This window comes from Pelodiscus sinensis, chromosome 4 (genome assembly GCF_049634645.1).
Source record: "Pelodiscus sinensis isolate JC-2024 chromosome 4, ASM4963464v1, whole genome shotgun sequence".
Taxonomy (NCBI): domain Eukaryota; kingdom Metazoa; phylum Chordata; order Testudines; family Trionychidae; genus Pelodiscus; species Pelodiscus sinensis.
Window position 1 is genome coordinate 20,177,447 of NC_134714.1, and position 21,455 is coordinate 20,198,901.

Below are 21,455 nucleotides of genomic sequence, written 5' to 3' on the forward strand. Positions count from 1 at the left end.
GAATGAAAGCCTTTAGTAATATAATATGGACTGTTGGACTGGATAAGAATGCTGTCTGGATGTACCAATAGCATACAGTTTATTGTGTTGATTTCTGGGTTCCTGCGAAGGGGAACACACATCAACAGTTTTGCCTAGTAGTCAGATTAGTATGTGGCAGGTTGTCTTCCTCTTTCTCACTGGAGCTCTGCTGTGTGATGACCTCTCCTTTTAGTGACTTAGCTCTCCAGCTGGATCATAAATTCCAGTCCACCACTTTTGGGGTACATAAAGAATCCAATAATATGGAAGTCTTCAGAGGTCCACAAGGGGTTTAGTGGCTTGCCTTTGTGTAAAAGTCCTGAATCTTCCCTCAACTAGGTTCTGGTGATGCATAGAATTCTGTCCTTTCCCTTTTTTTAGGGTTTGATAAGGGAATCCTCTTTGAAAGTCTGGTTGTCTCCTCTGGGAGAGTAAGAAACTACTAAAAATTAAATTCATTATCTGCCTTGTGAAATGAAACAATCTCCATTTTATTTTACACCTTCCATTTCCTTCCTTGTCAGTAACTTTGGCATCTTGCATGCTGAACAATCCAGGTCTACGTCTAAACTGGCATGATTTTCCGCAATTGCTTTTAATGGAAAAGTTTTTCCGTTAAAAGCACTTGCGGAAAAGAGTGTCTAGATTGGCACGGACGCTTTTCTGCAAAAGCACTTTTTGTGGAAAAGCGTCCGTGCCAATCTAGATGCGCTTTTGCGCAAAAAAGCTTTGATGGCCATTTTCGTGATTGGGGCTTTTTTGCGCAAAACAAATCTGAGCTGTCTACACTGGCCCTTTTGCGCAAAAGGACTTTTGCCCGAATGGGAGCAGCATAGTATTTCCGCAAGAAGCACTGATTTCAGACAGTAGGAAGTCAGTGTTCTTGCAGAAATTCAAGCAGCCAGTGTAGACAACTGGCAAGTTTTTCCGCAAAAGCAGCTGTGACAACCAGAAATGGTTGGAACCTAAATGATGTTCCACTAACATCATGTCTAACAGTATGCTTAAATTGCAGTCAGATGTCTGATAGGCATGCTCACTCTAGCTTTAATTTAGCTAGTGCAGCTAAAAATAGCTGTAAAGGTAAGGGGACACAGACTATAGCATGGGCTGTACAAGCGCACCTGGAATTCTGCCTATTTATGCACATTGCTAGCCTGTGCTGGGGTCTGTTTTGCTAAATATTCACTACTATTTTTAACTGCAGAAGAAGATCATTTAAACAGGGATGACCTCTCCAGTTGATGTGTACAGATTTCCTACTGTGTTTACTCTCTGAAGAAGTCATCTCTTCTGGTGAATGAATTATTTTCAACAGTTACAAAAACAATGATGCTGTTTCTTTGTGTGAAGAGCAAGTCAATTTGATAAGATGACTCCTACTATAATCCAGTTCCAAGAAATTCAGGCTAGTTTTGACAGATATGGAATGGAGAAAGGCATCAGAATATCAGCTATCTAATCCTGGCAGACTGTTTATAAACCTCTTTAACTGTATATTCCTGTTCATAGGTGAAGAATGGTGTCTTCCACAGCAACAATTCAAGGTTTCACAAAATTTCCCTCTTTGCTAAAATGAACAACTGATACATATGATGGAAGAAAATCAAATTACTAGGCAGCCAGTGGAGTGGGGTGTAACTTTACCTAAAATATTTGAGATTTTAGAAACATTCAACTGATGGAATTTTGAATCAATTGGGGAGGAAAGAGGAGTCTCAGATACTACTAACTTTTAGTAGCAATTTTCGTTAATAAGAGTGTCTGATACAATAGCTGTGTATATATTATCTTAGTTCTTTTGATGAAATAACTGTGTTCTCATTTATCAATATCCTGGGGATTTATGCTGGCCTTCGTGACCATGGAATAAGACTTTACTGTCCTGTTATTAGGTAACACTGGAATTTTGTTCATAACTCAAAAATCCAAGACCAACTTTTTCTTGACTTATGCCGTGTGCAGTCCAATTGATTTGACTGTGTTAGACTGCACATGGTATAAACTAGTGCTGTAATTGATTTTTTTTTTCAATAGAGCTAGAGCTATACAGAAGAATAAAATTGTGTCTTAAGATTCACACTCTTGGCTTATGAATATAACCTTTAATAAATGACTACAGAGCAAAACTGTGAAATTACAGGTTTGTCTTAATTTTATAGGTACTAATATTTTAACTAATTCTATCATTGAATGTTTGTGTTTTTTTGGTAGGACACCTTCTACAACTGCATTACTAAAAGGATTACCTTACTGCTCTCGAGAGGCATGGTGCGTTTGGTAGTCATTGATTCTATGGCTGCTTTGTTTCGAGGTGAATTCGGAGCAAAAGATTCTGTTACAAAAGCCAAATATCTGCAGACATTTGGTGCGAAACTTCACAGTTTAAGCAGTAGATACAGAACTCCAATACTGTGTATTAATCAGGTATGAAACCAGAAATTATTTCCTACTCTGTAAGACCATTGAACAACAGAATAAAAGAGACTTCTTGGGGGGAAAAAAAACCCCCACAAACACAGATGACTGGCAGTATTTTTTTTTTAACATGCACTTTTTGTTCTATTATCATTAAAGGATTAATGGAGGAGTTTTATTATAGAGAAAGTAATTCACTGGGATTGAGACATCTGTTGGTTTAAAAATGTCTGTTGTATAACATTGCAAGCCAGTTAACAGACAACATTTTGAAAGTGAAAACATGTTTGTATTTCTATTAATTCCTTCTCCTGTGAAACTGCAAAATCTAAATAAGGACTAGGAAAGTCAATATATCCCAGTATTTTCTTCCTCCTCCATCGCTTTAGGGTTGTTGTGTTGTGGTTTTTTTTTTTTTTTTTTTTTTTTAAAGTTCTAGTCAATTTATGGAAGCCTCTATCAACAGAAGAACATGTGCACCCAGACAGTACCAGCACCCATTGTAGTGACTTTATGTGGAACCAAATCCACTGAAAGCAGGTCCATGAAATTCCAAGGTTTATTTTTTTTGAGTAATCTGGGGAGATAATCATATTTCTTAATAAAAAAACAAAAAAAAAAAAACCCGACCAACTTGAGGTATTAAAACAAACTAGAATGAGCCAAAATGAAGCAATCAATTGAAAGAACTAATAGAATTTTTTCTTTAAAATTTGGGACAAAGAATCCGATCTTAGACTTGCTTCTGCAGCTTTATCTGTTTTTAGCTTTTTTTTTTTTCCCCTACTAATAATTTTTATTATTTGTACCATAGTAATGCCTAGAAGGTCCAGTGGGAGCTGTAAATCTGATTTTGCAAGTTAGTGCTGAGTACATTAGGAAAAAAGGGCTGCTTGAGTGAGAAAATTGTCTTGTTTTAAAGGGATATTATCAACTTAATCATAATGACTAACTGAAATTTTCCAGGTGCTAATAATGTCCTGAATTTTCTTTTTATAGATGTTTTTCCTTCTCCTCTATTTGTTTGCAAGGCTTCTTTCTCTCACTCAGGGAGAAACGGTTTATATAGAGAAAATGAAAATGATCATATGTAAAGCATTATCAACTGCACAAAGTAATCAGACTAAAAAAGATAATTTCTCTCACGCACATTCTACCTTTGAAGGGATTCCACAGGGATATGTACTGTCCCATTGTCTCTTCAGTATCAAATGATAGGATACATTATCAGCCCAGCTACCATCAGTATGCTAATTAGGGATATAATAGTGTAGATGATTAACCAATAAGAAAAAGCTTATTGGTTAATGCTGTAGACTACACAAATTTCTCCCCCCACACTACCCCCTCCTCCCCCCCTCCCCCAGTAAATTTTTTTAGCAGGTTGGGCAGCAGCCTGGCTCAGTCCTGCATTGTGCTGGGTCCAGGATCCACCCCTGCTGCAGCTCTGCATTTAAAGTGTATTAGGAACCAGGTGGCAGGCAGCCCGGCTCAGTTTTGGCTCGTGCTGGGTCCAGGAGCTCAACTCCCCCCCCCTCCTCCCCAAAGACAGGGGATGCTGCCATCTTGTACTGCTGCCTCTGTATCAGAGGCAGCAGCACAGGGTAATAGGCACCAGGTCTATATGGGGAACTGTTTTTTAAACTGGCTCCCCTTGCAGACAAGCTCCCGCCTGGTACCCCACAGTGCTACTTCTGATACAGTGGCAGGGGGCCCGTCGGGAGTGGGGCTGGAGCACACTGGCTGTTGCCCCACTCTCAGGGGCTATAGAGTAACTGGTAAGAATTCATGAGGTTAATCGACTATTCAGTTAACTGATATTTAACATCCCTAATGCTAATAATACTCAATTATATATCTCATTCTCAATTCATGTCACTATCACCACTGCTCAAATGTCAGAATTACTACAAAATACCAGTTCTTGAATGAAAGTCAGCTAGCTCGAACTGAACCCACCAAGACTCAAGTAATACTAGTCAGAGAGGGGAAACATTTTGAAGAACTAATCAAGACATTGTTTTAACTTCCACTGATGATCTAAGCATCCATCAAAATAGTGTGAAGCCTTGGCCTCTAGTTTGACTCATTAAACGTGGATGACCGTGTAGCATCAGTATCTAAACTACTAGTTGCATCTCCAGTTTGTTAGGTAACTTTTTCCTTTTCTTTTGAACAAGGATCTGGTAATAGTCAATGCATTTGTAACCTCTAGAGAGGATTACTATAATTCGCTGCATCTGAAGCTGAATGTGAAGACAATATATCAGTTCTATCTGTTACAGAATGTGGCCGTCTGCCTTGTCTATGGTTTAGGAACATGTCTTGAGCATAAATTGCTTAAGTTTCATAGGCTTCCAATTTGCTTATGACACCACTATAAGGCTTTGGTCCTAATTAATGAAATAACTAATGGATCAAACCCCAACTCCGTTGAAGCCAAAAATTCTATCTATGAACTATTATGACCGCTGAAGTCCTCTGGGACAATGCAGAAAATGAAGCCTAGGATGAATTTTGTAAGCATTTGAGATTAAACATTCTCAATCCAGAGGCAATTGGGAAATCTAGAGAGTCTGACTACTTTTAAGAAACACCACAAAACTTTCTTCTTCAAATTTTTTTCCTCCATAATAATTACACAGCCTTGACACACCTCTTTTACCTCCAAACTCCTGCCAACTAAAAAAGGAAAAGAAAATCTAAAGGTTCAAAATTAAGAAATCTTATTTTTACCCTGAAAAGGGAAAAGTACTAGAGGCACTATGAAGTCTAGTGGCTTTTCTATTGCCATTGATTTTATATGGAGGGCACTTGGAATACTACAGTGATGGGCAACAGAAAAAAAAACGTAGGCAATATCTTTCAGTTCTGATAATTGTAGGGATTACTAGTAACAAAACTACAAGCAATGTTTTCACACACAAGTGATTCAGCAAGTTGATGGGGGCATCCCTTTAATTTTAGCTAAACCCAGAGAGCTCTGCTTTGCTAAGATATTAATAATTTTAAGTGGCTGGACTAGAAAGTGGCAGGTTATTTCTATAAGGTGAGAATCTTGCCTCACAAGAAGAACTTGTGGAGAGGACATAGAAGGCTTCCCTCACGTTTCCTTTTAATTCTTTTAATGGCCGAATATGTATTCATACACATGATTCAGGTCTTAAACTTAGTGGATTTCCGGGGATGTGAATACCCCATAATCATAGAATACCTCTTACCCCTTAAGCCTCAGCACTTACTCTAGGACAGCAGCCCCCAAACAGTGCCGCATGAATCTCTGGGAGTAAAAAGGGGATGCTAGGAAAAAAGATTTGGGGACCACTAATTTAGGACCCTCTGCCCCATCTCTTCAAGGCTACATCTCACTGCACCACTATTTCAGGGTACTGGAGTATCCCAAAATAGCTATCTTGCATCTTCACAACAAGCCCGTTATATCGGGCTCGCTATTCCAACGTCCCTGTTAATCTCATTCCATGAGGAGTAAGGGACGTTTTGGAATAGCGGGCTATTTTGAAATTTGGCGCTGTGTAGACTGTGCCAAATTATGAAATAAGCTATTTTAAAATAAGATCAAAATAAGATGTGCAATTTGCCTACCTCAAATTGTGTACCTTATTTCGCGCTATGGTGCAGTGTAGATGACTACGGTTATTGAAAGCATTGCTTGTCATAGATTTTGCCACTGGGCCCTTTTCCTATGCTTTTTAGCTGCAGAGGCAATTTTTGATTTTTCAGGAAATGATGGCTCTCTTCCTCTAAGGACTAGCCTTTCTAATAGGGAAGAATTCTGTTTTAAGCCTCAGCCAAAAATAAAACCTTCCTTTTTTGCAAAGGAATCAGAAAGTATGCCAGATTTTTTTTTCCAAATTACTCAGTCACTTAAGAATTTGAAATTGAATTCTAGTGTTTTAATTGTTTAGAAGTGGATTGGACGTCTCTGGTCCCAAGTAGTGTTTTGCCTTTAGTACTGAAGAAATTATACAGAAAGATCTGGATTTGACTCCCAAGAGTTGAAGAGGACTGATGTGGCCTTGAGAGAGTATCTTTAGAGTCATCTTTGTTGTCATGAGGGGATGCACGGGTCCCAGATTTGTGTGGCCAAGACTCTCTTCCTGGCAAATCAAGGCTCTGAATATAGGGAGCAGATATGTAAGAACTACCCTTCCAAGTGTCCAGAAAGGGTCTTTTAGTAGCTGGAACATCTTAGTTTAATTGTTCCACTTGGACTGCTATGCTGTAATAAGGAACAAATGAAGGGGACAAGCCCAGTGGATGCTCTCATTTGGGGAATAAAGCTCCTGAAACTTCAGATTTCCAAGGCAGGGAAGAATTGCTGCAGTCTTAAATTCCAGCAGGGAATCCTGGATTACCATTCTGCTTAAGATGCTGAAGATAGAATCTGACAAAAAGGTGGAAGGCCCACGATCAAGTCTCATGTAGATTCTGAACTGTCTCTGGTATTTGCTTAAAAAGAACTGCTGCCCAGTTGATTGAGGATGTCAGGATCCAAAAAATGAATGCATTTTTAATTTGAAAGTGTATTTTTTTAAATAACTAATTGGACTCCATTTAAAATAAGACCTATAGCAGTGGACTACAAAAAATGTTGTTATGGGAGGGAGCTATTAATGTAATCCATTTTTTTTTCTTCTCTGTATCTTCAAGTTGTGCCTCCCACAGGGGGGAAAAAAATCAGTGTGTATTAAAGGGCTACATACAACCACAACTACTCCTATCCTTTAACTTGCTGTACTTTTGTTAACAGAAAGGTATTATGAACAATGATCTTCTTTTTCATCTTGGAAGATAATTCATGTAGTTGAGATGCATCGCTGGGAGGCAGGACACCTGAATACAATTCCAGACTCTACACGTAATCTTGGTTTTGTGATCTTGGGCAAGTCATTTAATCATGGGTCTACACTACAGCAAAAGGTTGAAATATGATACGCAACTCCAACTATGTTAATTATGTAGCTGGAGTCAATGTATCTTAAATTGTTTCCACACCGTCCATTTAATCCTCCGCAAACACTCCTGTCAGTTTCCCTTACTCCTCACAAAAGGAGTACTAGACGCTGGCCAGAGATGTTCTCAGCATGCAATGTATGGGTCCATACTTGTTTTGCTAACTCGAACACCAGATCAATCTCTGGAGCGTCAGTCTTCTGCTTAGTGTAGACATGCCCTCAAGAGTCCACTTACACACATGTAAAATGGGTCTTATTATTTTATAGTTCTTCAGATGATGGTATAGGTGAAACTGATCTAGGAGGACCCTTTTAAATAAATACATTGGTACAAGCTGTGATTTAGGGAATAGTTATGGTATTTAGGACTACATTTACACTCTATAATACCCCTTCAGTTTCAGCCTCAATAAGTAAGAGTTTAAAAAAATTAGCATAAATAATTTTTGATTCACTATAAGGTCTTTTTTTTTTGTCACCTCTTTCCCCCATCTTCCCTTTAGGTAAATACAAATATATATTCAAAGTGCAACTTCACTCAAACTCTTTTTCTTATGGTATAGGTAACTGATGCAGTGGATGAGACAGATGTTGGTCAGAGCAATTTTGGGTAAGTGGTTGGCCACAAAATGAAATGTAATAATAATACATCCACATAAGGAAGATGATTTAACCCTGCACTATTTTTCTTTCATCATTTTATCCTAGTATAATATAGCGGAATTGCCTTGCTATATCAGACCAGGGTTTGTCTTTGTCTAGCATTCTGTTTCTGACAGTATCTAGTACCAGCTGTGAAAGTAGAAGAAATCCTATGGAGTACAATTATGAAAGAATCTGCTCATAGTGATGGTGTGGTTTGTTTGTTTGTTGTTTTAATCCTCCAGTATTAGTGACTGGTTTACAGTCTAGCACATCAGGGATTATATTTTATCTTGTCTGTCTAGTATAACTTTGGCTGTTATAGTTTTCCAAGTAAATTTAAACCTTTATTAAAATCTGGTTTTTGTTTTTTAAAACAGCTGTAAAACATGCTTAAACCAGGAGAACTTCATTGCCACTATCTTTGAGGCCAAACAATTAGTAGGATTTAAATAAGGCCTTAATATTTATATTAACAGTGCTATAAGGAGATTATATATTTAGATAGGAGATATAAATTTCATGTTTTTAGAGCATGACATTGAGAGAAGTTAAAGAGAAAGTTCTCTTTTGGCAGGTTATTCCCTGTCCATTGGATGGTTATTTCCAGTTTCCTTTAAAACAAATTTTACAAATGACAAATCAAGAAAAGAAAATGGAGGGTGTTAAATCTACCCCCCCCTTCTTAAATGTTGCCTCTGATGGAACCCAGAGTACATAGCCCTGTAATTTGTAGTTTGTGATTGAAAATTGTTTGGAGTTGACCGTTGTAATTCTCTCTGGCAAAAGCAATGATTTGTCAAGAGAGATGTCATATCTGTGGAGCATTGTATCCTTAATGCAGCAAAATGCTGAAAGTTGACATATAAGCTCTAATTTATGTCTACCTAAAATGAAATTTAGTTTGAAACATCTTGTTTCATGTATGCAAAAACTTTTATAAAACACTGTTTCCTTTCAGCTTATTGGATAAGAACGTTTCTCCAGCACTTGGGCTAACCTGGTCCAATCAACTGTTGATGAGATTGATGGCCAGTCGATTAACACAATCACAGCAGTCACCTGTTGGTGCATTACAGCATATTGGAAGTGTTTTGAGGACCCTAAGAGTGGTTTTTGCTCCTCATCTTCCTCAGTCTTTTTGCTGCTATGCAGTAGATTTGGAAGGTGTGAAAGGAGTTAAAGTGAAATCACCACTTTGAAAACGTTGCGTGCTATCTACTCTCAAGGATAGATATAAATGATTGTGAATCAAGAAGCTATAACCATAGTATTTTTTTTCAACTGCAGAAAAAGAATACCTAAGATGTATATGAAAGATGTTGTTTGAACTGTACATTTTTATAACCGTATTCTGAGAAAATAGAGAACCATATATGAGAATAGGTAACTGTGCTAACTTTTATGTGCAGTTGGGTTTGCACCTTGATGCATCTACCTTGGAAAAGAACGGAGCTTAATAAAAGATCAACTGTATCTTTGGAATGCAGACTATACTAAACACTGTATGCCCATCCTGGGCAGGTGATCTGTAATGTATCATTAGATTAGAGCATATAATCACTACCCATAGAGATTATTTCCTTTGAGCTTATGCTTTCTTTGACATATAGCGTCACTACTCCACCAGCATGACCTGTTCTATCCTTCTGATATGTTTTGTACCCGGGTATTTAATGTGTCCTGTTGACTATCCTCATTCCACCAAGTTTATGTGATGCCCATTAGATTAATATCCTCATTCTAGTTCGCTCATCTTATTATTTAGACTTTAACCATGTTAAAAACTTGTCACTTTTTGACTGTCTGCTACTACAAATTGTGATTGGGACTCCTTTTCATTTGACTGTTTCTTATCATGACTTAAGTGTATTTTCTTATTATTTTTCCATCCTCTCCTCCTTACTAAGCTGTAGACTGTTTCCTAAGATCCTCCCCGAAGATTTCAGCCAATGGGAGCAATTTTCTGCACTACCATTTCCTCAGCTGAGGGTAGGGGAAACAGTAGGGGACAGAGCAGCTTCCTTTCCCTGCAAGCCAGCTCTGACCTACAAGGCTGGCCTCTTCTGCCTGTGCCCCCGCAGAGGAAGCCAGTGCTGGGTCTCCAACTTCACGTGGGGGGTCATGAGGCTGGAGCTTCAGCGCATACTCCTTGCTGAAGGGGTTGGTGAGCCCCAAGCCTGCAGCCCACCTACAACACAGTTGTGGACCACACTTTGATAACCACTGATCCACAGCCATAGCACTAGGCAGATAAGTCACCATGCAGTTCTCCTGGTCCCTGTTAACTAAACAACTGTTTCTAGTGATTGAATCCCCCATTTAAAAATGTGTAATTGTAGGTGCTGTTTAACATTCCTCATGAAATTTTAGTAAAATGAAAAGTATGTTTCCATATGAGTACTTGTGTTTCTCCCCCAAAATACAGAACAATATTATTTATTGAATACTTGTGCTTTTTCTATATTAAGAGGGATAATTCTGCCATTGCCTGCTAGAAAAAAGGGGGGGGATCCTCACAATTTATAAGGGGGGGAAGGGAGAAGATTCCTCCCCCCTTTTTTTCCTCACTCAGGACTACTTCTTTTTAAAGTTGTAGACTAACATGTCTACTCCTTTGAGACACTGAAACATGCAAGGCATTTTTCTGAGTTCTTTGCAACTGATATGGCTAATAATTGTTTTCAGTTTTATGAAACTGGCTATTTTGAAGCATCAGATAGCTAGATGTGAAAAAAAAATTAGTGGCCTGAAAATCATCCCAACAGATTCAGTAATACCAATTAGATTAAATGTATTCTAATAAATGAGCAATTCCAATCCCTTTTAACCCATGCTTCTAGAATTTCTTCACTTCATGCCTTTTGGGTTCCTTGTTTTTTGTTTTTTTTTTCTGTTCTCAACACGTCTATTTTTGCACTGAGTACTCCCAGCTTTCCTCTTTTTCTTTAACCCTACCCTTTTATTATTCGTTTTACTACCTGCCTCATTACTCTAGCCAGCCAGTTCTTGAGCATATAAGTATGGCCATACTGGGTCAGACCAGAATCATTTCTTTTGACAAGGATCGAGGCCAGAAACTTGAGGGAATGAACAGAACAGGGCAATTATCTCCTGTTATCCACTTCCTTCAGCTTCTGGAAGTCATGGGGCTCGTCTACATTGGCCCCTTTTCCAGAAGGGGCATGTTAATTTCAGAGATCGTAATAGGGAAATCCACGGGGGATTTAAATATCCCCCGCGGCATTTAAATAAAAATGTCCGCCGCTTTTTTCCGGCTTTTAGAAAAGCCGGAAAAGAGCATCTACACTGGCCCCGATCCTCCGGAAAAAGTGCCCTTCAAAGTAGGAATAAGATCCTCCGGAAAAGGGCGCTTTTTCCAGAGGATCCGGGCCAGTGTAGATGCTCTTTTCCGGCTTGTCTAAAAGCCGGAAAAAAGCAGCGGACATTTTTATTTAAATGCTGCGGGGGATATTTAAATCCCCTGCGGATTTCCCTATTACGATCTCTGAAATTAACATGCCCCTTCCGGAAAAGGGGCCAGTGTAGACGTAGCCATGAAGTTTAGGGATACCCAGAACATGCAGCTGCATCCCTCACCATCTTGAGTAATAACAGTTGATGAACCTGGTCTCCCTGAATCTAATTTTTTTTTTTTTTATACTCAGGTATGCTTTTGTCATACCATTTGCTGGCAATGAGTTCCACAGATTGACTGTGTATTGTGAGAAAGTACTTGTTTGTTTTAAAACCTACTGCCTAATTTCATTGTGACCCCTGACTGATTCTTGGGTTATGAGAAGGGGTTAAAAAAAAAACCACTTCCTTAGTCTTTCTCCACATCATAATGTAAAGATTAACATATCCCACTTCGGTCATCTTTATTTTAAGATAATCTATCTTTTTAATTTCTCCTAATGTAGTTGTTGTTCCATATGCCTAAAAAAAATTTTTCTCTACCTTTTCCAATTCTAATCTTTTTTTAAGATGGGAACAGAACTGCACATGTTATAGGTGGTGTGAATGTACTTTGTGTTTATATAGATGTATAAGGATATTTCCTTTCTTGATATAGATCCCTTTCCTAATGTTTTCAGAGAAAACACAGTGATTCCAAGATTTCTTGAGTAGCAACAGATGATTGCATTTATTAATGTTTTATTTCATCTGCCTCTTTTCTAATCTAGTCACCCACTTTTGTGAGATCCCTTGTAACTCTTCATGGGACTTAACTATCTTTATCAAAGTTTGATCGTTTTCATAAATGATCTGGAAAATGAGGTAACAGTATAGATCCTTAGGGGATCACTACCATGCTGTGTCTCCAACAAATCTGTAAGGTTGGCCATCGTCTTTGAGGCAGAAGCTTCAGGGGCTAGCCTGAGTTAGGCTGTACAGAAAAAAAAAAAGTCTGGTAGCACTTTATAGACTAACAAAACATGTATGGTATCATGAGCTTTCATGGTCACAGCCCACTTCTTCAGATAACCAGAGTTTTGAGTTTAGGATATGCAGACCTAAAATAGAAGAGAAGGGGAGACAGAAGGGAAAGAAAAGGGCAGTGGGAGACCGGGAAATCAGTATCTGAAGATAGGGTAGTTAAAACGAAGCAGATAAGAATCAAAGTCAATTGATAGTATCCTTCCTGACAGGCCCTGGAGGTTTTTCACCTTCCTCTGTAGCATGGGGCACAGGTCCCTAGCGGGAGGATTCTCTGCATCTTGGGGTCTTTGAACCATTGTTTCAAGGACTTCAATATCTGAGATATAGGTGAGAGAATTATTCTAGCAGTGGGTGGGTGAGATTCTGTGGCCTGCATTGTGCAGGGGGTCAGACTAGATGATCAAAATGGTCCCTTAAAGTCTATGAGACATGAGAGTCTACATAAAGAGCTGTTTGCACCTTCAGCCACTATGAAGTTGATAGTGCCCAACCAGCCTTCATCACAATTGAGTCCATTAGCATGTGAATTGAATCTGAGTCAGACATCCTTGTAGGTCTTCATACCCAGACTGTCTTACTGAACATTATTTGGCAAGCACAATAGAATCCTATATACTATTATAGATGACCAGTCTGGGCCTTCTGTTCCTTGAGGACAATTATTTTTGTACCTTTGTTTTGAAGATTGCTGATTAAGCATTTTTAACAATGATCAGTTATCAGATCCCTACTCTGGCCCACTGTAAACTAGGGATATTAAATTGCAAGTAGTTAAATCAGATAGTTGATACACGTCGCATAGACTAGTCGATAGGGCATTTGAAGTGGAGAAACAGCCCTAGAGCTATTGCTACACTTCAAAGACAAAAGCACTATGTGGAGCCCAGGGTAACATGGGAACTCCCCACTAGCCCCAGGCTCCATGCAGTGCTGCGGCTTTGAAATGCCACCATGGGAGCCTGGAGTCAGGCTCCTCCCAGCATTTCAAAGTGGCAGCACCACTTTAAAGTACCCCCCACAGGAGGAGCAACTTGATTATCCAATAAGCATTTTGCTTGTCAGATAATTGACTAGTCCTTCATATCCTTACTGTCAAACCTGTACACTCCTGTCATCTGAAGAAGTGGGTTGTGCCCATAAAAGCTCATGATACCATCTACATGTTTTGTTAGCTTTTAAGGTGCTACTAGACTATTTGAGGTTTTTAGTTTTTCCTGTTAAAGACTAATGCAGCTAGCCCTCTGAAGCTTATAAAAGTTTTGTTTTTAAATGAACCATATGGCTTATCGAGCTTTGGCTTGATACACTTATACTGAAACAATCAGTTATGTTTAAATATCACTCTGTTGGTACTGTCTTAAAGCACAAGGAACCTGGAGGCATATTGGATGGACAGGCATAACAGTCAGTAGCTATGGAAAGAGGTGGCCATGGGGGGGAGGGGAAGCCGTGGAGACCATTGTTGGGCTTGTTGTAGATGGTATCTTGCCCTTTTAATGACACCTAGAGCACTACTTGCCCTATAAGTTCATTCCATACTATACCTGTGTGGCAGTGCACTGACCCACTTACTTTACTTTTTTGCCAAGTTGTGTGTTTCACGTACACAGAAAGTTACTCCCCAACTTAATACATTATGGCTACAATATCTGATTTTGTACTAGCTACAGCTTGTCAAAATTGTAAACCCAAATTTGTATAATTGTTTGTTCTGTGATGTGCAGTAGTTAGACTCGTGTATAACCTGCAAGTCATTTACCTCTTTTTTTTTTTTCCCTTTATAAAATGTAAACTGTCAAACTTCCCATTAAGAGTTTTTTCTAGTTTTGCTGGCCTGGTGTTTGCAGAAAGATAGCTATACAGACATTAAACTGCATTCACCAATCAAATCCAAAAGCTTCTTCAGTTAAACATTTGAATTAACATGTTAAAAAGGTAACTCTCTCTCAATGGCTACATCTAGACTGGCATGATTTTCCGCAAATGCTTTTAATGGAAAAGTTTTCCATTAAAAGCATTTACGGAAAAGAGAATCTAGATTGGCATGGATGCTTTTCCGCAAAAGCACTTTTTTTGGAAAAGCGTCCATGCCAATCTAGATGTGGTTTTGCGCAAGAAAGCCCCGATTGCCATTTTCACGATCAGGGCTTTTTTGCACAAAAGCATTTGCGCAAGAGGGCTTTTGCCCGAACGGGAGCAGCATAGCATTTCTGCAAGAAGCACTGAGTTCAGACAGTAGGAAGTCAGTGTTCTTGCGGAAATTCAAGCAGCCAATGTAGACAGCGGAAAAACTTGCCAGTCTAGACGCAGCCAATGTGTTTCAATAGGAGAGGAGTTCTTAGTATACACCCAACTGCATGTAAATACATATGGCCACTTTTTTTTCTTGCTTAACAAGACAATTATCAGGGTTCTGTTTCACAACAGATGTTAGAAGCAGCATAGCTGTTCCAGGGTCAGCAGTATTGATCTATAACTCATGGAAAGCCCATTTTGACTCATTAAAACATGAACAGGGGTTCAGATGCTTTAAAATTTAGGGGAAGTAGTGATTACCACATTGAAACTACTTCACAGTACAGTCAATTAGTAGTCCTTATTTGAATCCCCAAATGTAGTTCTGGCTCTGATTACAATAGTTTATAGTAATTTTTTTAAATTCTGTACACACAAGTTGAGGTTTTTAAAAAACCTCCAGTGTTCACAGTGAATCTTTACTGTATATTATCAGTTTTAACTATATATAAATTGCTTTTATATCATGTAATACACTGCACTAATTCAATACAAGTTGGGTGGTTCAAAAGCCCATGATCTGTATATAGTGCTAAGTAGTTTTTGGAGGTTCCTTACTTTTCAGCAGAATCTTATCAGCAACATAGGAACATACTGTAGCTTTGTTGTAAAATCACAGCTGTTCCAGTATGTAACAAATGCACTTTTAGGAACTGTTCCTTATAGCTTTATTAATCTTTGGGTTTCACAACTGAGGTTTACTTCTGTACAGGAAAAATCTAAATTTTTTACATGAAAGATTTACATTCTAAAATTCATAAATACACTTTTATTCAACACAGAACTATTATAAGACTACACTTTAATATTTTATTTTTACACTTTGAAAATAAATGCCAAAAAGACACTTTAGACATGTTTTGTTAACAGCTTCAAATCAAACTATAGCTCTAACACACACACACACACACACACACACACACACACACACACACACACACACACACAGAGTGTAAGGAGATGTTCAGTGGTAACATTATATGCACTTCTGGAAATGGATTACTGTTAAACTAGAATGGTATAGGATCATTATTCTGTGCACTGTAAAGACACTGGTGTATATAAGGAAAAATTTTGATTCCATAAATGCACTTTAAGACAAATAAAAGGTCTAGTTAAAAAGCCTAATCTTTGATTTAAATGCAGAACTTGCCATGAAGTTAGAGTGAATTATTGCTGTATTTAACAATTAATGTTTTGTTTTATTTTGAAGCTTTTCTTTCAAGAAAGGAATTCAGGGTTCCATTTCTCCTTCAACAGCTGGACAAACAGTATGGTTTTAAGGTGCAAAACACAACACCCCAGTCTTAGAAGGTTTTAAACTAATTTTGTAATCTAAATCTACATTTTTTTTTAATTTGGATTGAAAAGGGAAAGGTGACATGACTGCTCTTAAAGTACTGCAGATCTGCTTATCTGACATTGGATCTGCAAAAAATGGTCTGTAGGCATATGAATACAAAAATTGTATCTGAACAGGGCTCTACTTAAAAATGCTACTGATTCCCATTTTCCTCCCATCCCAACAATACCAAAATACCCTTAGTGATTTTATAGAACCCGAGTTGTACATTCTTAATTTTTTTACACCAGCCTACAAGTTGCATAGGAAAATACTCTTCATAACTGTAAAAAACTTCATAGGAGCTTTAAATTGGAGACAGTGTCCAATCAACACATCGAGATGCTGAAGAAGCCTCATTTCCAATTTTTTGGTATACTTGTTACATCAAAATTGTATATCACTCAGTCTATTTTGGTTTTGTCCATGCACGTACTTTTGCCGTACTTTTACAGTTCTAAGCATCTTCTGTGCTTTAAAATGCAACTAATGTTAACCAGTGATTTTAGCTATGATATTTTTAATGACTCCTTTCAAAGCATCCATAACAATTGTATTACAGGGATAAAGAGTTTGCCACTCCTATCACATAATCCTTCACTTTCTCACCAAATGCATACATTAGAGCTACCAGTTTGGGTGATGAATGCGTGGGTAATTTGTCATAACGCTACTTAAACAACCACCACCACTATTCACTTCTTCCGCTCAAGTACTGACAGTATAAATGATTTGAAACCAAGTGTAAACTTCACAATTTCCCCTCACAAATGTGTTTACTTTTAAAAGAGGGATTATTTATACCAATGCATTTACAAATGCATGTTATGATAATGCAAAGTCTGTACTATAATACTAAACTTTAAACTTTCATGCTTTCCTTGCAGTATTTTTTTTTATTATAGGCAGACATGGAGTACTAAATTGCAATACATACTTAGCAGCTTTCATATAATGACCTAGTTGACACATACTAAATTACACACTTAAACCTATCAAATACTGTAAACACACTTTAGATGAAGCACTGCACAGTCCATTTTAATGGTACATACACATCACAACCATACTTTCTCATTTGCTAAATCGGTGGAATTCTTTAACTGTACAGTTTAACCACAGCTTAAACCTTCTTGAATTACTACCACTCAGTTTTAAAAATACAAAAGCATGAAAATAAATGTCGGTTAGTTCATACATAATTTCAAATACTTTGCTACCACTGGGGACAGCGTTTACAAACAGTAAACAGCTAGTTTAATCATCTAATTACAAAGGGAGCATATGAGTCACTGCTAACATTTAATTAGATCACGAATCAAGAATGAATAGTTAGACATTTATCTAACCTAAATTTATCTATCAGGGATGGTCTAGACCAGGGGTGCCCAAACTTTTTTCAAAGAGGGCCAGATTTGATGAAGTGAACATGCGTGAGGGTCGACCATTTTGCCTGACATTATTTGAACCATTAAAATTAAATGCAAATTAACTATTTTATGCAAAGTTTATTGCAAACAGCATACTTTTCATTTCGTCACATGGATGACAAATCTAAACAGGTGTTAAATCACTCTGCCTTTCATATCTGAAGGCCAGATGAAAAAAAATCCAGGAAGCTGAAATATATGTCAGGAACATTGTAAAGTACATTACATATTATTGGTAATAAAGGTTGTCTGTCAACTTTTAAGTTCAAAAATTATGAACAGGAACATAACACCAAGTATACATGTTGTGTCCAAATATATTTATAACTGATTTAGACCAACTGACATTAACTGAGATTTTACAATGTATTCATCTCAATACATATGGATTCGTTGGGGGCCATAAAAGATAGATATTGCCAAATTACCTGTGGGGCCGTATTAAACCGGAACACGGGCCGCAATTGGCCCCTGGGCCTGACTTTGGACATGCCTGGTCTAGACAGTATTTGGTCCTGCCATGAGGGCAGGTGACTGGACTCAATGACTTTGAGGTCCCTTCCAGTCCTAGTATTCTATGATAGTGCCAGTAATGCTAGCAAGTAGTGCATAAAATGATAAAGTCTAGCAAAAAAGTTAATGTGACACTTCCATTTTAACTTAAAAGTAAACTCAGAAGTCCACTTAAATAAATGCATATACTGGCAAAGTAATTTTTGGATCATTTAAACAAAAGGAAGAATAATGCTAAAATCCACACAAATTATACAGATTTTGCAACTTGGTTAAAGAGTGGTTTTGTTTTAGAGAGATGGTGTGAAATAGAGAAGTAGGTCAAAATTTTAACTTTTATCATTCCTTGACAGAATTCCTTAACCCATATAAAGCACTTAAGTCACATTTGTAAGTATAGTACTAATAGTACCACCTACAATATTTCACTGAACTATTAAAAGACCTAAAATGAATGAGATTCTATGATGAATGGAGTCTGACATACTTTAGTCTTGAACTTTAAAGACCATTTAATAAAAATTTTAGTTAATTAGGTCTGAATTAAGTTTTAAATATTTAAACATATTTATATATTTACACAAGTTCCAGTTCTTTGAGAGGCTGCAAAACATTAATTCAAATTTGAAAGATAAAGGCTGGGAAACAAGTTTTTAAAATGCGCCAAACATCTAATCTTCAAGTGAACTTTGAATCAGAATAGCTCCCTTTATACAAAGACAGACCTTTGTAGGGTACTCTTCATATGGTTGAAAGTCACCTTAGCTGTAAAGCTCTCTGAACCACTATTACTGTAATAGCTTCTCCCTTACTGGCAAAGGCTGACCTGCAGGGCAGGGCAGACCTCTGCATCAGAATCCTTCACAGTTACTGCAAAAGGGGAAGCTGACACAAAGCAGTTGTAGCCATGTGACCTACCCATCAGTTAGCGATGGATACCATCTTCTTATCCACCCAGCAACTGCTGTTTAGTTCCACAAAGCTAGTTTTTCAAGCTTTATGCAGAGAACTATTAATTCATCAACAAATGTATGTTATGTTTTATTAAAACAATAAAAAAGCTCTCAAACAATTAGAATTCGAGTCCACATTGACTATTTATTGTTTAATTTGTTTAGAGATAGTCTAGTAGCACCTTAAAGACTAACAAAATATGTAGATGGTATCATGAGCTTTTGTGGGCACAACCTACTTCTGTCATCTGAAGAAGTGGGTTGTGCCCACGAAAGCTCATACCACCATCTACATGTTGTGTTAGTCTTTAAAGTGCTACTAGCCTAATTGTTGTTTAAGTTTTTCCTGTTACAGACTAACTCAGCTAGCTAGCCCTCTGAAGCTTCTAAACAAATTGTTGTTCAGATTTTATTCTCAAGTTCAATTAATTACACTAGTATGCACTAAAACCACAATACATAAGCAGCATCAAGTCTCAATTTCTGGACTATTTTTATGGCAAATATACCATATATAATTATTTCTTTTTTATAGAGATGCTAATGAAGTACCTCATAGTAAACATAAGTGCATTATACATATAACTTATTTCATTTGTCATTAAAATAAGCTTTAAAACTAGAATGCAAGTGGGACACGCATTTATAAAAGTTTTAGGTCTAATGAGTTCTTCACAGCCTGATCAAATACCAAAACTTATTGTTCACCTTCCTTTATCCTACCTCAATATGTGCAAGTCTAAGCTCATATTAGTATTCCAGCTCATCCCAAAGTTATTTTTGTTCTGTATTTTAATTACATAACCATTTAAAAACATGCATTTTTACTTTCTTTCCACTTGCATATAAATCCTGTCTACAAATTGTTAAGTGTAGTATTTTAAAAGTCTCATTTTACTGAAAATATTAGCATTCACAAGATATTCAAACATCATATATTTAGTTCAAGCAGCAGGCCTCAATACAGACAGAATATCTATTAATCATATATAGATTTAAAAAGGAAGGCTGATCAGAAATGTGACCTGTCTACCAAATAAGGGCACCTAGTGCTTCTAATGGGGCCTTAAACTTATTAAACTTCAGTAGAGTTTCTCATAAGTGGTCCTCTGCACAGCAGCTATTCCACAGTATACCAGCCTAGAATGGAGTCACCCGCTTCATTTACTCCTGTTGCAGTTAACTACTATGGAGAGAGGCAAGAGTTGGAGCAAGCAAGAATAAACAATGGAGATGTGTCAGAAACCTGAGGCACAATGTTTTGCTCTAGTAAAACAGCAGCTACTGCTCTGGGTCTGTTGTACCCCAAAGCTTCAATGTACATCCGCTGAAAAAAAATACGGGCCAAAACGTTTGCCATTTCCCCCAAATCAATCACTACTTATTACTGGGCCTAAATAAACAAGATACAAAGTTTCATAGTTATCGGTGTTGGTATGCATGCCACCTATAGTTAAAGGCAGTCTAAGTGTTTCCATTACGAAATTTAGTATCTACATCTAGTGATTAAGGAATCCAGTATTTAAGCTCTACTTTTAAGGCAAGACATCTGAAGTTGTGAGACACAGTGATGCAAGGTAATGTCACACCAGTACAGTAAACCCCATTGTGAATTTATACAGTGATGACATAACAGATATTTGTCTCATTCAAGCACTGCATATACTTTCTGCTACACATTTCATTTAACCTGTTTCAAATATCAATATAAAGAACCCTTTCTTCTCCTTCGCATTTTGGTATGTTTATGTATATTTCTATTTTTTCACGTTTCAGCTGCTGATATTCAGATCTGTTAACAGACATCAACATAAGTAGCACGAATGACAGCAGTGCAATGAGTAATATACATCTATATTGTTTCTCTTGCAAGAAAATATCCACTATGTTTTAAAATGTCACTATTTTAGAATAGTAAAAACAGCAGTCCATTACAAAATGTAATCTACAAATTAGATGTTCCTATAGAGAGTGATAAGGAACCAAAGCTTTGAGAGTCTCAGTGCTTCTTTATTCACAAAGGAATTTTAGCTAGTTTTTGTCCAAGAACTTCAATGTGCCAAATTAGTGTGACTGGCACTCAGAGCTCTTGATTCTGTCAGACAATTATTTCGTTCCTGTATGAAAAAAATGAAAACAATTATTAAAAGGCTTGAGTTACCTGGATGTCTAAAAAGAATGCCTAAAAATTACAAACTAATGCAAATAACCTGAACAATTAGTATACTTTAGGAAAATGATAGTGCTTACCTACTTTAGTTTGAGAAATACAAGGTTTTTTTCATATCCTGATAACTATCTTTACTTCATCTAGCTATGCTGAACAGATATAATTATATCTGTGCACTCTCTTTGCATTACTAACACAAATATTACAGAAGGGGCTGACAGCCTAGCAATATTGGCAAGTGTTTCTCTACTT

At 37.4% G+C, this 21,455-nt stretch overlaps 2 protein-coding genes across 12 annotated transcripts in view; one reads left to right on the plus strand and one right to left on the minus strand.

Moving 5' to 3' along the window:
* Positions 1-21,455, plus strand: part of XRCC3 (X-ray repair cross complementing 3) — a 66,774-nt gene that overhangs the window by 11,693 nt on the left and 33,626 nt on the right. For 2 of the 8 annotated variants that reach the window (XM_075926490.1, XM_075926491.1), the window contains exons 6-8: positions 2,236-2,448; positions 7,979-8,025; positions 9,019-11,293. In XM_075926490.1, the coding sequence (XP_075782605.1) occupies positions 2,236-2,448; positions 7,979-8,025; positions 9,019-9,259 (501 nt within the window). In that variant the 3' untranslated portion in view covers positions 9,260-11,293. Of the gene's footprint in view, positions 1-2,235; positions 2,449-7,978; positions 8,026-9,018; positions 11,295-21,455 lie in introns of those variants that run through there. The other 6 variants (XM_075926494.1, XM_075926489.1, XM_075926492.1 and 3 more) reach the window with 4 other exon arrangements.
* KLC1 (kinesin light chain 1) overlaps positions 15,447-21,455 on the minus strand; it is a 75,345-nt gene continuing 69,336 nt past the window's right edge. For all 4 annotated transcript variants that reach the window (XM_075926483.1, XM_075926481.1, XM_075926482.1 and 1 more), the window contains one exon: positions 15,447-21,150. In XM_075926483.1, the coding sequence (XP_075782598.1) occupies positions 21,132-21,150 (19 nt within the window). In that variant the 3' untranslated portion in view covers positions 15,447-21,131. The remainder of the gene's footprint in view (positions 21,151-21,455) is intronic.